At 38.5% G+C, this 16,830-nt stretch overlaps 2 protein-coding genes across 3 annotated transcripts; both read right to left on the bottom strand.

The window, feature by feature from the left end:
* Positions 1-6,889: 6,889 nt before the first annotated feature.
* On the bottom strand, positions 6,890-9,781 carry LOC147510777 (putative 2-oxoglutarate-dependent dioxygenase AOP1.2). The gene is made up of 3 exons (XM_086602623.1): positions 8,633-9,781; positions 8,209-8,509; positions 6,890-7,290 (listed from the first exon to the last, which is right to left on the bottom strand). Exons 1-3 carry the CDS (start codon positions 8,857-8,859, stop codon positions 7,198-7,200), a joined length of 621 nt encoding a protein of 206 aa, XP_086458749.1. The 5' UTR covers positions 8,860-9,781; the 3' UTR covers positions 6,890-7,197.
* Positions 9,782-9,820: 39 nt separating this feature from the next.
* Positions 9,821-16,473, bottom strand: LOC147510776 (putative 2-oxoglutarate-dependent dioxygenase AOP1). Of its 2 annotated transcripts, none has more exons than XM_086602621.1 (3): positions 15,986-16,473; positions 15,579-15,900; positions 9,821-10,309 (listed from the first exon to the last, which is right to left on the bottom strand). In XM_086602621.1, the coding sequence occupies exons 1-3, from the start codon at positions 16,366-16,368 to the stop codon at positions 10,064-10,066; spliced, it is 951 nt and encodes a 316-aa protein (XP_086458747.1). In that variant the 5' UTR covers positions 16,369-16,473; the 3' UTR covers positions 9,821-10,063. The 2 variants fall into 2 exon arrangements, with proteins under 2 accessions (XP_086458747.1, XP_086458748.1); XM_086602622.1 differs by having other exon boundaries at positions 15,579-15,874; positions 15,986-16,377.
* Positions 16,474-16,830: the final 357 nt, after the last annotated feature.

Here is a 16,830-nt window from a genome sequence, read left to right as displayed (position 1 = left end):
AACTTGAGAATGATCATAAGGTTTTCAAGACATCCTACATGCATGAAAACCATCAGAAAAGATACCTGTCGAGCCTGAAACTTTTCTAGAATCCCAGACGCTTGCCTCGCGAGGTCAGCAGACAAGTGAACAAGTCTTTGCAACTTATTCTCCTTCACCGTTTTCAAGATCCGCTGTGGCTGAACAAAAAAAAAAAAAAAAACACAATAGTTAGGCCAAGTACAGATTCCAATTTCCCACATCTCTTACATTATACGAGCACCAAGCCACCAATTCAGAATATGTAAATGGCCAACTACAGATTTTAGGCTAGAATCACCCGACCATCCAGACAACAAAAATGTATGTTCAATGGGATTATCCCGCCAGATGAACTTACAGTAACAACATTTTCTGTGTGGCCAAGATATCTCCAAATGGAAGGCCCTTCACAAACCACATGAGTTGCGCTGCAGCCAACAAACCAAAGATTGATAGTTTCAACACCTCCTTTAGTAGCAGCTTCACAAACCAAAGATTTGTAGGAATTCAACAGTTCTTTTTTGAGTTTCCCCTTGATATGTATATTCTACTACTAATTCAACTACTAAACAACTCAAAACCAAAAATAGGATTGATCGTCATTGGCAAAAGGAAATGACTATATAACACAATGAAACCTCAATTTTCATTCGCAAACTTAGTCATGACAATACAATACAACCACCAACGAAAATCAGGTCATGACAATGCACACACTGAACCAAATTCACAATAGATAATGTAATCATAACAATCCCATTTCAATATAGATAACATGCATAGATATGTACCTCAGTGTAACTTTATAATTGTTTTCAATACCTTCATACTAAATCAAAACAAAAAATAAGACAAAAAACACAGAATAAAAAAATTTCACACCTAATACGTACTTAGACAGACTTCAAAATTTATAGACAACATTGACAGTAAATAACCCATATACAATTGACAGTAAATAATTTTTGGACGACATTAACAGTAAATAACTCATATACAATTGGTTTTCAGTTAAACTAGCAATGCCATACACCCACTTCCTAAAACCAAATTTGCATCACCAAAATAACTAAACTAGCATTACCATACACCCACTTCCTAAAACGAAATTTGCATCACCAAAATAACAATTAAAGATGGGGTAAAGATTAAAGAAAAAAGCATAAGACAAAATTACTAGATAAATGGATGAGCACAAAACAAATCATCCAGAGCCCGAATCAAATAGAAGAACTACTAGCAAAAAAATATCCAAATTTCAAAAGACTGAACCCAAAATTAATAACAAAAACTATTAAAACCCCAATAAACTGAACTGAACTGAACTTACCCAATTAACTAAACTGAACTATGGCTATATTGAAAATGTTTTAGAGAGAATTGGGCGTAGAGACAGTTAAGCCCTACTGCTGGAGAAGAGAAGAGAAATTGGCTTGGGCAAAATTGGTTCTATTTGTTTTCTTTATTTTGTTTTCGTTTGATTTTGTTTTTGTTTTGTTTTAATTTCGTTTTGTTTTTTGCTAGTGTTGGGTGAGATGAAGGTTCTTTTTTTTTGGGGTTAGTTAGACTTACCCCCATTACTAATTGCAATTAGTGTTACTGATTTGAGTGATCCAACGGTCGATTTCTTCATCCGAAAAAAAAATTCATCTCGTAACCGTTGGATCTTGCAATTGGGGAGGTATCACTAATATTTTTTAAAACGAGGGGGGGGTAAGTCTAACTAACATTTTTTTTTTTCCTGAAGTGGAAATTTTATTAATAATGATAATGAGTTTTACAAATAATTAGGACAAACGTGCAACAAGCTGCACCGCAAGTCCTTTCTGAATGGCAAATCATATCATCCTAAATACAAACTCGTTAGAACCAGCTGTCATTACGTTGCAGTCCATAACTTTCTGCAATCTCTTAAGGAGCTCAACAGACTGTTGTGCCAAAAAACCAAATGTGTCAAAACTGAACAGAATGAAACAATGCTGGTTAGCCCTACAAGCCTCCTTGTGTTTCTTAATCTTTATTGCCGCTGCTCTATTAGCTGCGTTGCCCACCCCAAAGACTCCATTCCCAATCTCTACCAACGGAGAGGCTCCAGTTACATCAACACACACGTGCCTCCCCTCAGACCAACTATAAATCCATACATCCGCAGGCCGAAGTGTTGATCTTCCCTCATTCAGATCAGTGAAAAAATTGACGGGAGCCTCCTTCTTCACTTGTACCCCATCCCTCCAAAATGCATCACATAAAATGTCTCTGACATGATTATGTTGATATTTGAAACCTGGAAAGTGTTGACAATGTGCTGCATGGTCCCCAGATGCATCCAGTCTACTCTTTTTACAAACAGGGCATAGACCACTGTCAGAGTACAAAGGATTCATGAGACGGTACCGGAGAATAGAACGATACTCCACCGGCGACATACGCTGTCCAAGTCCCTCCATCGGAATAGCAAGTAGAAAATCCTTTGCGTGTTCTGACTGCAAGCATCCAAAGATTGCTTTTTGACGAGCAGATAACTCAAACTCTCTCTCAAGACCAGCAACAATCTTACCGTAGAACGCTTCCTCCAAAACTTTTTGTGGTTTTGTGGGGACGGTAGCATTCACAGCCAGAGAATTAAGGTCAAGATCAGGTAGACAGAGGCTCAATGCACTACTAGCAATATCAAGAATCGCATCAAAAGGCACTGGGCCACAACTCCTAAGAATGTGGTTTTGAAGCTCAGAAGTTTGACAACGGGAGGCCACAAAAGCAAAAGTAGAGACATCAGAGACACAATAGATACCTAACCCACCAAGACGTAATGGGAGTGTCGATAAATGTCACTGCAGATCACCGAAGCCAGGACCATCAGAAACCACAATACCTTAGAGAACACTGCGGAGATGCTGATCAAAAGTCTTAGCTGCCTCTTTGAAAAGCGATGGTGGACAAGTACGAATCGCAAATACTAACTTAGAGAGCCCAACACAAGCTCGTAAAAGCGCTAACTCACACTGAGGATCTTCCAACACAGCTAAACGGTCCATCAAAGTCATAACCTTTTCAACACGCTTTCGAGCAAGGCCCCTGACAAAGGATGAATCAGTGTTGACCGCACCTCCAAGCAATCTGACCCCCTGCTGAGGACGGGACATATTTGAAGAAAATAGACCGGGAGTGGAGCGACATGGATCCAGTGATGGCCAAAATACCTCAGTTTTAGCCACAGTAAGAACCAACCCATAAGAAGGTCCTTCTTCCTGAATCATACCCAAAGCTGTCACCACCTGTTCTGTATCTCTGATCAGAGTCCCATCATCTATGTACCAAGCTTGTAGCAATAATTGACAACTGGACTGGATCCGTAGAATCAGAGGATGCAGCACCAGTGCAAAGAGAAGGGGACCCAAAGGGTCACCTTGCTGGACCCCAGTAGTAGACCATATGTAGCCATCTCTCAAATATAACCTTGCAGGTTGATAATACAAGTACTTGACCCAAGGAGCAATTGCTGGGCACCGGATACAAACCTTTCTTAAAATGTTAGTCCGATCAACCATGTTAAAGGCATTCTGAAAATCTACAAGAAGCATCGAAAGAGAGTTACTGTCCCTGTTAGCATACACTATCAGCGGTTGACAATGTGCAAAATTGCTTCTGCTCCACCAGAAACACCAACCCCATATTGAAAATCCTGTAAGTACCCTACCACGTCTTTGGAAACTCCTTTCATTGCAATCTTGGAGACCAGACGGCGCCAAACCATGCCCACAGCTATAAGACGAATACTATTATCTGGCTTAAGAAGTGGAGTAAGCGGAGCACTCGCAATGAACTCCGCTAACGGCTATGGACATCGTCCCTATAACCAAAGATTCACCATAGGGGTCAATGCATCTAGCAAATTAGACGATATAGCTGCTGCAGCACCACTCATGGCATCCAACAAGTGCTGAGCTCGAAGACCATCACAGCCACAAGAAGTACATTTCGGAAACGACCTAATACATGACAATAGGGCATCTCTCTCTACCATTAAAGGGGGCTCAACAAAAGGAACAGTTGGTCTTATAGGTGGTTGTCGCATCGGGTGCTTCTCCTCTAATGCATATATGGTCTCCGCAGTATTGGAGGCAACTTCTGATAAAGTCAACACTTTTACCGCTGCAGCAAAATGTCCATTAGCAACTTTCTGCAAGCATCGGCGCACATTCTGAATGGGGACAAATCTCTGGGGTGTCTGGATTGAAGAAGGCTCTATTACAGACTGTAAAAGACGAAACATCCCACCAGGCTCATTCCATGTCGTCAAAGCATGGAGAATCTATTTCTGCTGAAGGTTTTTTCTAGTACTAGAACGACGTTCCTGATGATTCTGTGGTTGAAAAACTTGCAGAGTACAGCGCGGTAGAAGAAGGAAATGAACCCAGGGCATAACTGAACTAGGATCAGCCATAATATCCTAGAGAGCAGATTTTAGTGCACCAGAAAAAGCCAAACGACAAGCTCGTGGTATACTTTTCACAGTACGAAAAAGGTATACAGAATGTATTATCAAGTAATGTCTCATCAAGATGCGAAACATCACCAAGCTGATTAGGGGTATCACCGTCACCCCTGTGTGTCGTGAGTGTAAGATCCGTAGTGTTGGGCTTAGAGGGCAGCTGTGGGATGCCCACAATAACATATGCGGGTTCTCCACTCTCCATCAAAGCAGGCGGTTCTATGGTATCATCTGGATGATGACACGGTTATCCCAAGTGCATGGATGCAAAGACAAATGCCACAAACCCATTTGTCTAATGACCTTAAGGAGTTCTCTAGTGACAAATACAGTTCACGATCATCCTTAATTTCATCTCGTACCCTATCGATACTCAATTGGCAATCCAAATGTTGTTTATCGAAATGTGTGAAAATGTAGGGAACGGTAAACCCATTACTGTTAACTCCATTGGTGCATCCATGACGATCCCAAAAAGGACAATGGAGATGTTTCTTAGGGGGTGGGGCACAGACCCCCGAAGAAGTAACCAAGAGGGTGAGACCTTTCTTCTCTCTCATAGCCAAATCCCGCAATTAGGTCAACAAACCCCAAACCAAACAAATCCCAAACTATACATATCCCATACCCCAAAACCCGTCGAACAACAACACACAAAACCCAATATAGAAAAATCTACAGACAAATTCCAAAACCAGTCCAACAAACAAATCCAAAACCAAATGTTGTCCACAGTTGAGTGAGTGAGTGACAGTGCTATATACGACAAGCTTCGTTTTTTTTTTGGAACTTGAAAGGGTGGGAAACTGGGAAGTCTCGGGTATTGGCTGGAATGGGCAGTGGTCTCGGGTGTTTGTGAGTGGAGGTTAGGTTGTGGTAATGGTGTTTGGCGGTGGGGATATGGAGGTGTGGCAAAAGTGTGACGATGATTGAAGAAGGAGATAAATGGTTGTTATTGGTGGTTGATGGTGGCGCGGTGGTGAGTGAGGACTGGTTTACAGGATGTTAATGGTGATTAGTGGTGGTGGGATGGTTGGGTGAAAGGAAGACGGGGTAGAGGGGTTAGGCAGATCGACGGTGAAGAAGTTGAGTCATGGGGATTGGGTGGTGCGGTGATGGAGGCGTTTGGTTATTGGTGATCGGAGAAGATGGTGGTGGTGGGATTGGGGAAAGGATTGAAGATGTGGTGTAGTGGTGGTGCGTGGTGGAGGAGATGGTGTTGAATTTCGGTGGTTGCTCGATGTTATTGGAATACAAGGTGGGGATGGTGTTGCACGATGGTGGTGCGATAAGTGGTGGAGGAGATGGTAAGGGGATGGGGGTGGCGGTGCAACAACCAGTAAGTGCTGCTAGAAGTTAGGGGGCGGTGGGGTGAGGTGCCGCACGAGTAGTGCAGCGATGGGGATTTTTTTTTTTTTTTTTTTTTTTTTTTTTTTTTTCGACCCTACGATTTCGAGATGATCTCGCGAGGTGAGTGCCCATGATTTGGAGTGGAAATGGGTGTATCCTTATATATATATATATACCATGGTATGAAAACCATAGTATATTAATCCCTCCTACCATGGTTTTTTATACCATGATTTATACTACGCTCCTTTACAAGATGAGTTAAAAGCTAATATTTTGTGGATATGATCTCCTAACAATGGATGGATTTTCCATAAAAATTCGGCTCATTTGGAAATCTCTAATCTATTTAAAAATTGTGGGACAACTTTAATTTTTTTTTAACGGCCCAAATTTTTCCATTTTGTAATCATCTTTTGACATTGTTAAATACCATCAAATGAGTTGAAATTTTGTGGAGGTGATCTTCATGGTTTGTTGCATATATCCACAAAAAATTAGGTTCTAGCTCGTCTTGGGGGTGAAGTTGCCGGACATGGTATAAACCATGGTATATCTCTCTCTATATATATAATTGGGCTGGTTGTCAGTCCACTGTAGGTTTTCGTGTTTTATTAGGCCCTAATCTGATTTCGTGGGCTGCCGAGAAACAACCCAGTAACCCCCTGACCGTGATAAGCACCACCACTATGGCTTCAAATCCTTTTTTTCATGCCCGCTCTAAGCACATTTGAGTTAGATTATCACTTTTTTAGCAAGGCTGGTTACTTCTGGTATTCATTTGGTCCGATAGATGAGAGTGAGACCATGGATTTCTTCACCAACGGGCTTCATAAAGCATCAGTTTTCGCGGCGCGTCCATCCTAGACTACCTACTTTGAGGATTGCTGAGGATCATCTCATATCAGTGTCATATATACTTGTTAGCATATATAAATGATCACATGCTATCGTTTTGCCATAACTTGTAAAATATTTATTTTCTAAATTGTCTAGAAACACTTGTGTAACTACCGTAATGCTCTATTTCGGTAACAAAGCAATTTATTCATTTTTCAAATTCTATAGCATTACATTCTCTGAAGTCTCCTAAAGCATCACAATCCCAGTTGTTTCTTCTAACTTTAAAGTAAACCGGACCAAACTAAGCTTTTAAAACACACATCGATAAAGACAGACATTCCTATTAAACCCCGGCATAGACCTCTAGTACATTCTCATAAAGAGTATTAGAGGTGCAGTAATTTAAGAAGTCAGAGTAATTGAAAGGTCGATACAGTAGAGGGTGTTCTTTGTCAACCAGTTCCTCAGGTACTTCAACCACTACTCCCTCCTCAGGAATTAAGAACAATCCAAATCAGTACCTTGGTCTGTCTCCATTCATCATCACTCTGTTTAGCTGGATGAAGTCTCGCATTGCTCCAAGCCTAATAGCATTGCACCACAATTATAATTTTACACGGTACTTAATAAATGAAATTCTTTGCTAAACTAAAAAAACACCAGAGATCTCTATTCATGACACGGAATCAATTCATGGGAATGCAGAGAAATCAAAACCATCAATTTGTCTAGATAGCTAGAAACAAAGCTTTTGGTACTATATTCAGTGAGCAACATACAACGTTTCTCGTCATTTATGTTTGTGACATGTACAATATTTGCTAGGTTTTGGGCAACCCATTGCCAATTGACTGTGATTGCAAGAGTACCCTCGGAAATCAATGAGAGGTTGCACTTCTTACTTTAGTATTAGATCTAAGCTCTAGCAAAAATATAGTATTGAGTTATGTCAGTAACCATACTGACAGTTGCAGTCATCTCAATACCGACAGTTAACGGAACACATGTACAATATTTACTAGGTTTAGGGGCAATCCTTACAGTAGAATCTAAGGCCCCATTTGGGTTGGGATAGTTGAGTTGAATGCCTAGCTTCCTTTTCAAAATTTTCAGAAATACTCTGGGTTTGAGATTTAGTTAATTAATAAATGGTTTTGCCATAATCACTACACTGCTTTCAGAAATTATTTCATAATCTTGTTGCAATTACAGAAGGATTGTTGTGCCGTTGTGTTATGGTAGTCCATATTCAAATGGTTTTATATCTGTAAACTATTCCTTCATTATGACAGAGTACCTTTAGCAAAAAAAACAGAAAAACAAAAAAAGTAAGAAAGGTAGGTAGGGGATCAAACAGCATGCCCTCTTCTAGCTTTTGTCTTTAACTCTTTATTCTTTTTAAGTTTTCCCACTAATTTCTTTTATGATCAGGACATCTGGTAAACCAATTGAGTTTGAGCCTAGAATAGTCACCTAGGCAATGTAATTGAGAAAGCACATACCTTGAGTGCTTCACCAGGCAAGGGAGCAACTCCTAGCCATTCACCTTCCTTTGAGAGCACTTTGAGCCCCTGAACTGAGTCTTGACACAGAACTGTTAAGGTACTTTTATCGACGTGAGGTTGAAGAGCCATTTCTACGGCGTTGCTTTGAGGAGTGTTGTATTTCATTAGACGAAAGAGGGTGTAATTGCATTCAGTAAAGGAGTTGCAGTATTTTTCTGCCCCATAACTATCCATCACCATTTTCAGAATTAGTAGCTGTAGATTATGTACTTTACTGCTGATGGAGTAGACAGTTTCGCTGATAACAGGTTACCAAGAAAGAACAACATAAAAAAGAGGAGAGTATCATTAGTCGAATACAAGCGCATAATTACATTGCCTGGTATATAAGAAAAAACAGTATATATAGACAGAGATTTACCAAAGACCTGGATTGCCATTAGGCCACAAGAGTTGCGCAAAGGCTTGAGCCACCTCGAGAGTGGTTGCGTCTTCTATCCCGAAGGTCTCATACAGTGGAAGTACATCAATCTTGCCAATGTAGCCATGGCCTGGTTTAGAACTCAAGTTCTTCATCTTAGTATCATCAGGAAGATCAAATAATTCCTTTGATGCCTTGAACATCTCTTCGACTAGATGTGTAGGCATCTTATTGTACTTAACTTGAAAACGCCCATACTCTTCACATGCCTCTCTCACTTTGTTACATAAATATTTCCAACCATCATTCCCTTCTTCTAAGTCTTGTGGATCTTTAGTGAGATCAAGAAATGGTATGTCTCTCAACCTTCATGATACCTATTTCTTATCACCCTCTTCAAGATGATTATATCATTGTGTCCTCTATATATATACTAGAAGTGTGGTACAACAAAACCAATTTTGATATTAATTTTGTATTAATCTGTTTCCTAGTTTACTAAGAAGTTGTTATTTATTAATTTCTTTACTTATATTTATATGAATAAGAAGATGGTGATTTATCAAAAGAAATTAATTTCTTTACCTATTTAATATGATGCTTACTTAATTTGCTTCAAAAGAATTTCTCAATTCCTTTAATAATTCATTTATTTGAGGACAGGATTTCAATTGTAGTTGCGATTTCTTATAGAGTGAAATATTTAAACTGTTGAAATCCCACAAGGATTCATTATTTTCCTAAAAGGTTACTGAAATGTCCAAATATTTTCAGCAAGAGATTAAATCACATCCCTGGTCCACCACTCGGTTTTAGAATTCCTTGGACACTTTCATCTATCTGATTTCCAAGAATAATACTGTACAATCCATTTGTGTAGAGCTGCCTTAGCAAGAAGCTAACAATGACACTTATCACTAAAATAGTTACAAACGCAGAAACAAACCTTTATATTATAATGGTGTCCCAATTAAAATAAAATTACCGAACCTTTATATGATTTCCACTAGTAAGTCATGTAAATTCCTAAAATGGATCATCTTAGTTTAGTTGGAGTTTGCCTAAATTTATCATGTAAACCTTATCAGGTTTAGGAAATGATGTCTAGTTCACAATGGAATCTGACAGGCAATTGTTAGCATGAGGTAGATGTAGCACGGTCTTCATATATCTTTCTACTACACCAAATTTCAAACTAGTATTGTATTACACCAAATTTTTCTGTTTATGAGGAATCCACCAAATAGTATTGTATCACAGAAAATATTTTCATTGGCAGAGTGACAAACAATTGCTAACAAGCTTCAACCGAGTATTACTAGTAACAACTCCCAGCATCTAAATTGGAGCGGCTTTCAAGATTTAACACAAGCAAAAAACAGAAGTTCATAAGTGTATGTATGACATACATAAAAGTCCTGCGTGATTCTGTCAGACGCCAGCATAGTCTTCTAATGCGTTCTCATTGTTAAGATCGCTAGTATAGAAGTGGTAGAGGAAATTCATGAAGTTGTAAGGCTTATAGAGTAGAGGGTGATCTTTGTCAACTAACTCCTCAGGTACCTCAACCATTACTCCCTCTTTTGGTGATGCAAACAACGCGTAGGAGTACCTCTCTCTGTCTCCAGTCAACACCACCCTGTGTTTTGCTGCATGTAATCTCTTGTTGCTCCAAGCCTAAATCAAAGTAAATTTAAGTAAGAGATTATAGTTAGAATAAAGACAAAAAACAACTAGAAAACAAAACTATTCATTTAACTGTCAAATCATTTGAATATAGATACAGGAGGACAAAAATAATGTGCATGATTCACAGATACTGTGTGATCAGTTGAACATTAAAGCACGGATACTTTAGAATGAATATTTTCTCTCTCAAGACAGAAAAGGATTGGGTTACAATACATGAAACCAGGTTCTCAAATATACAATACTTAAACTGTATGACACAAGTGTTTTAAGTGTCTTCGAGTTGGACACTTCATTGCTTCTTGAAAATAAAAAATTGAACCATTTTTTTTTTATCAGTAAAATTTACTATGTATAAATAAATTTACAAGATTATGCAATCTAAGTAGCAAGAAGCTACTCGACTCCATACACACACCCCAATTTTCCCAAATGACAAAGACCGACTCATCTCACAATCCCATCCCAATTACACATAAAGTCTAGAAAGTTTACATCCTTAAACAATGGATTAACACAAGCCCAATCAAATAGAATCTCCTTGACTTGCGATACAAACTTGTGCATTTTTCTTTCTTTATGTTCAAAGATCCTCAAATTCCTCTCCTTCCATAGTGTCCATACAATGGCATTAGGAAGATGATCCACAACCCATTTGGCTCTATGGGAAAGTGAAGCCGAAATAATATCCTTCCCCAAGGCATCCTTGATATTCGATGGAGGCACCCACGCAATGTTGAATGAGTTGAAGAATAGTGCCCATAGTCTGAAAGCAAAGGGACAATTGAGAAGGAGATGATCCCCATTCTCCTCCGTCATTTTGCAAAAAGAACATACATTATCGATATCCATACCCTTCGATTCAAGTTATCAATAGTTTGAATCCTACCCAAGTAGGCTCCCCAACAAAAGAAAGCAACTTTAAATGGGATAGAGTTTTTATGCTTATATGGGAAATTGATGATCCTCTCATTGTCCTCAAGCACCACTGAAGCATAGTCCTTTGCAAAACTTGATAGAATGACGTCACCGTGAATTCCTCTTTATTATTCCACATCAATAGTCTTTTATCCACCTCTCCAAAATTCCTACCAACTTGGTAAATGGAATGTACGAGGTTGTCATATCTTCCAATCTCCCAATCATTAAGTCCCCTTCTAAGTGGTGGCACATTCCATTCCACCCCGTTAACACCTCTCACCATATTGTCTGAAACAAGGGACCTTTTGTTCGAAGCAAGACGGTATATACCACTATATTGCTCTTTAAGTGAGGTTTCCCCACCCAAATATCATTCCAAAAAGAAATAGACTCCCCGGTACCAGGAAGAAAAGTACACCCTTTAGCGAAGGTATCCCATCTACTAGTTATGCCCCTCCAAAGAGTAATCCCAAACGGATTTCTAGGTTCCTTTACCTCCCATTTGCTCTCTTCTCCCCCAAAGGAACTTTCTAAACAACTTTTCCAAGTGTTTCACCACCCCCAAAAGAATTAGAAACAACGAGAGGTAATAGTTGGGAATATTAAAAAGAGTTGATTTAATCAACGTCAATCTTCCTCCTTTAGAAAGGCACTTAGCTTTCCACCCCGCCAATCGAGATTCACCTTGAATATTACAAATTGAACCATTACAAATAAAAAGAAAAAGGCTGCACCTTGGATATATTCTGATATTGTGAACAGAGAATAATATGAAACCACCCCACAACCTATTTACGCAGACATGGGCATTCTGGTGCAAGATCTAACTATCTTGCATCGTATGTAAAAACTAAAAAAACTAAAAAGGAATTCATCCTTTATTGATATTGAATATTAGATTAACCTTGCTTTGTGTTGTTTTTTCATCTTTATGAATTTGAGATCTTCTCAAATAAGGTACAGAAATAATTTCGTCGGTCGATGGTTCCAAGAGCTTGTTACAGAATCCAAAAATATACATATAAATATATAAGATTAAACTTATTAAAGGAAACAAAAAGATTTAAGTCGGTAAAGTGTAAAATTTATTTAGCTAAACGGAAAGAGAACAAGGATGACAGTCAACCAGCTGAATGCACTCCCTATATTGGTCGGAACTTAGCCATGCATCCTCCAAGGACAATCAAGAGTATGAACACACCGTAGGCGCCAACAGTTATCATTAACAGAAGGGGAGCTCAGAGAGACAGAGGAACCTACAAGAACTAGATAGCAACAGACCGCAAGCATCAAAAGCTTAACAAGAAGATAAGGATCAACTCGAGTTATCAAAACTGAAGTAGCATTTCCAACAACTAACTAGAGGCTCAAACGTGTTTCCCAAATGATAACTTAGGGGAGGTGGCCTGCTCAGACTATCTAATTCGACAGATGAGAACAAAAAGCAAAAGCAAGTAAAAGCCTTAGGTTTTAACCAATCATGTCCTCTTGCTTCTCTGTTACATGAACAGTACAGTTATGAAAAAATTACTGTCTGTCTTTACTCTCCTTGAACAGAGAGTTAAGTGACCAAAACCCACGCATCCAATCAGCTGCAACTTGAAAACTGGACATGTCTACTATGAAACAACTCTGATGGAGGTCTCCAAAACAAAATCCTATTATTTCCCTGTCATAACATAAATGTTGGGATGGCATGATAATGATCGAACATCAATTCTTGGAACTGATGGTTCCTTCTTTCAGTTTGTGCTCCGAGCCCATATACACATCAATAACTCAATTTTAACAATCACATTCTACCTTGACAGGGAACCGACCATAGCAACCAAACAGGGCATGCATAGACTGGCAGCCAAAAAAACTGAGCACCAAACCCAGTAATCCTAGGATTAATTGTGTATGAGAAGAGTGAAAGCCAAATGTGGGAAGAGAGACGACAAAGTCAACAATAGGTGCAATACGTCTCCTCCACATTGATGCAGAGACAGCACCAATCTGGGATTTGCATACCCTTCCACAAATTATCTAAGACGAGAATCCTCCCCACATTAAGCTCCATCTGAGTAATTTTACCTTGGAGACTTACCACAACGTTCCATATCGCTATTAAAATGTGAATATATTTGAAAAGATGACAGCAATACAATGACCAAGAAAGGACTGATTCTTATTTGACCGTTTCTATGCCCAAATGTACTCCCTGTCATAGACGTGAGCATCACCAACAACGTTATTAAGGAAATCTCGAGAATTCACTCCACTTCATTTTCCTTCATCAATTGTAGGTTCCAAGCAACCAACTTCCCATTCCAACTCGTGGAATTTGACACAACACCTTTTTTTAAGCAAATCCATAAAAGTTAGAATTATACCCCAAGAAGCAAAGTTTATGCGCCACTTGCCATGCCAAAACCATGTCATGCACTCATATGCCACTACCACAATGGCCTATAAAATATAAAATAAAAGTGTCTTTGAAGCAAGAATGCCTCTTCACAGGCCCAAAGTTTTGAGTTACATCCATAGGCCTCTCTCTTTTGTCACTTGCCCCATACTTGGTTTTGATAACCATACACAGAAAAGATCTTAATTTCACACAACATATCTTCACATCACACACCCAAAAGCAATCTATTTATGAGTTTGAACTTATGTAGCCTCTACTAGCTTCCTTTATAGGAGTTTTGACAGCAAACTTTGTATAAGAATACTATATTAACTTTTTTATTTTTCCACACACTAGCCACCAAATTCTACAAGAAGAGAAACTAAGTTCAGAGAGATGTAAGCAGGAAAAGAGTTGAAGACCTCAGTCATGTTGTCATCACATCAACGTTAGGTCCAGTAGTTGTATGATCAATCATGGTATTATGTTAGGTCCAGTAGTCATGGAAACTTTTGTTGGGAAGCCTCCATTTCTCTATAAAGTGGAGGACCACCATTTGAGTTATTTTAGATTTAGAAATGGGTAGTCTCCTTCTCTGTGTAGTCTCTAAGACTAAGTAGAATAGAGAGACTACAACAAAGTTGTAACCACCCACAGAAAGGAGTTGAGTTTATCAGGTGAGACAGGTGGCACCCTTCCCACTAAATACATTGGATAACAAAATATTATCATCTGCAAATTGGTACTTTTAGCCAATTGTGTGTAAGATAAATTAACAACATCATGAATGTTTTACTTGCTTATATATATGACCGAAAAATATATTTATTTTTTATTGTTGTGTTGTAACCAAGTCCTACAGTTCACTAATAGTCGTTTCACGGTGTCCGTGTTTCAAAGCCCTTAACTGTTTATTTTTTAATGAATAGAACTTTCATTCAAGAAAAAAAGCTATAACATAAAAAGCAGGTACGAGAGGGGATCACCAATGAGATAAGTGATATATCATTTTGAAATTCATACACAATGCAATTTGCATTGTAGTTTTGCGTTTCCTTGCATGGAACATGCAATTGTACAATTGTGCTAGTAAGCTCTCCCAGCCCCTCCGCCACCTCTTCTTCCATATTATGCACCTCAGGTTCCTCCACTGCCAGCTTAATCATTATTAAGAACCTCTGGTTCCTCCACCACCTCTTTATATTCACCATCCCTTGATATGTCAGGTCTCATGTTTAGCAGTGCACCATCGAGCAATGGATGTACCTCATTCGATTTAAAGGCGCCAAATATGAATATGTGGATGACCACGCCACTAGTATTCTTCCTATACTTCTGGAAGATAGGTGTCCTTGGAAGTGTAGGTGAAGAAGGGATATCATGCCCAAACGCACTAACACAAATGCACATGCGCTGCATGTGAGGAAACTGAAAACTGTGTTGCCCATGAAATTCCATATCATTTGTCTCATTGGTGATCCCCTCCCCTCTCTCACCTATATTCTATGTTAATAATGCTATAGCTTTTTCTTCGAATGAAAATTTATATTCATCAAAAATCCAAAAACAAAAAGGCAGTTTTATGATGAGAACCTATCGCAAATATCCCAGCTTCAAATATTGTGACCTCCTTTGTGAGGCTACAAATGTTAGATTTTAAGATGAGAACCTATCGCAAATATCCCCACTTCAAAAGTTAGATTTTAGGATAGAGCTAATCCTCTCTCATGCCAGGAGGGCTACAAATGGTTTAAGGGATGAGTTGGCGGAATGCAGCCCATACATAAGGTTTCATGAATTGACTCCTGCAAGATCCAAGCTTACGAGTTTCTTAAGAATCCATGAACCAAAACATGATTTAGGATGTGTGTGTAAACATGGCAACAAAGCTATATAAAATCCAAGGTAACTCTATCATACAATTAAAAAGAGCACAAAGACACATACCTTAAGTGTTTCTCCAATGAAAACTATAAATGCACCCTTGAGAGGAGCAACCTGTAACCATTCATTTTCCTTAGAAAGCACCTCCAAACCTTGAACCTCGTCTTGACATAAAATTGTTATGGTTCCTTTATCAGTATGAGCCCCAAGCACAATGCCTGAATCAACACGCCCTTCGACTTTATATTTCATCACACGAAAGAGATCCTGAATACTCTCCGCCAGCGACTCATAATGTTTTTCCACTCCATAAGTCTCACATAACATCCTTATAACAATCAACTCCAATTCTTGCAACTCTATACTTATAGAATGCATAGTTTCACTAATAACACAATATTACAACAAAACTGAATTACCATTTGTAACATTAAAAAAGTAGTGCAACAAGAAGGGGGTAGATATATTACCAAAACGTTGGGTTTCCTTGAGGCCACATGAGGTGAGAGAAAGATTGAACGGCTTCAACCAAAGGTGCATCCTCAATTCCAAAACCTTCATAAAAAGGGAGCACATCTGACTTGCCCAAGTAGCCAAAGTAAGGTTTGGGGTTGAGATTCTTGAGTTTTGTTTCATAAGGTAGATCAAATAACCCTTTGCATTGATTGAATACATGTTGACTGAGGTGTGATGGAATCTTGTTGTATAAAACTTGGAAACATCCATATTGTTCACTTGCTTCTCTTACTTGGGTGCATAATATTTTCCAACTTTCACTCCCTTGGTTTAAGTTTTGTGGGTGTTTAGTGAAATCTATACATTGTATTTCATTCTTGTTAAGCTTCAAATCCATTTCTGTTTAGCTGTGGGCACAAAATTGAAATTATGAATGGGCCAAGGTTTTCACGACTTTTTGAACAAGTCAACAGTCTCTACTCTCTACGCTATAACAGTACAACATTTACGAAGACTTGAACATATCTCCTTTTCTTTTATTTTTTATCGCATTATCAATCTTTTGATTTTGAAAATTCTTGGAGAACAAGTGCATAGCACGTCTTTTGAGTTGTGGTATAATTGTATTACCACTATTTTTATTTAATATCTAAAATAAAATTATTTATTTTATAATTTTTAATATATTATTGATTATGTATTAAATAGTCAACTGACTCGAAGACAATAAATTTGACTTTTCTAAATAATGGTAGGGAAAATATTGGGTGATCTTGAACACACCCATAAAAACACTCCCGTCTCCCAATTTTAAAATAAATAAATAAAATAATTTTAGACACATTTAGCTTTCTAAATT

The sequence above is a fragment of the Coptis chinensis genome, chromosome 3 (genome assembly GCF_015680905.1).
Source record: "Coptis chinensis isolate HL-2020 chromosome 3, ASM1568090v1, whole genome shotgun sequence".
Classification (NCBI taxonomy): domain Eukaryota; kingdom Viridiplantae; phylum Streptophyta; class Magnoliopsida; order Ranunculales; family Ranunculaceae; genus Coptis; species Coptis chinensis.
The sequence above is the reverse complement of the archived record's forward strand: the minus strand, read 5'-3'. Positions and strand labels throughout refer to the sequence as shown.

Bases quoted from the DNA above. Each gene is read 5' to 3' on its own strand.
- LOC147510777 (XM_086602623.1), bottom strand. From the start codon at position 8,859: ATGCCTACACATCTAGTCGAAGAGATGTTCAAGGCATCAAAGGAATTA. The intron at 8,510-8,632 runs GTAAATCTCTGT...ACCTGTTATCAG, and splicing joins AATGGCAATCCAGGTCTTTG to CGAAACTGTCTACTCCATCA. The intron at 7,291-8,208 runs GTATGTGCTTTC...CAATGCTATTAG, and splicing joins TGCCTGGTGAAGCACTCAAG to GCTTGGAGCAATGCGAGACT.
- LOC147510776 (XM_086602621.1), bottom strand. From the start codon at position 16,368: ATGGATTTGAAGCTTAACAAGAATGAAATACAATGTATAGATTTCACT. The intron at 15,901-15,985 runs GTAATATATCTA...TTGTGTTATTAG, and splicing joins CAAGGAAACCCAACGTTTTG to TGAAACTATGCATTCTATAA. The intron at 10,310-15,578 runs GTATGTGTCTTT...ACTTTGATTTAG, and splicing joins TCATTGGAGAAACACTTAAG to GCTTGGAGCAACAAGAGATT.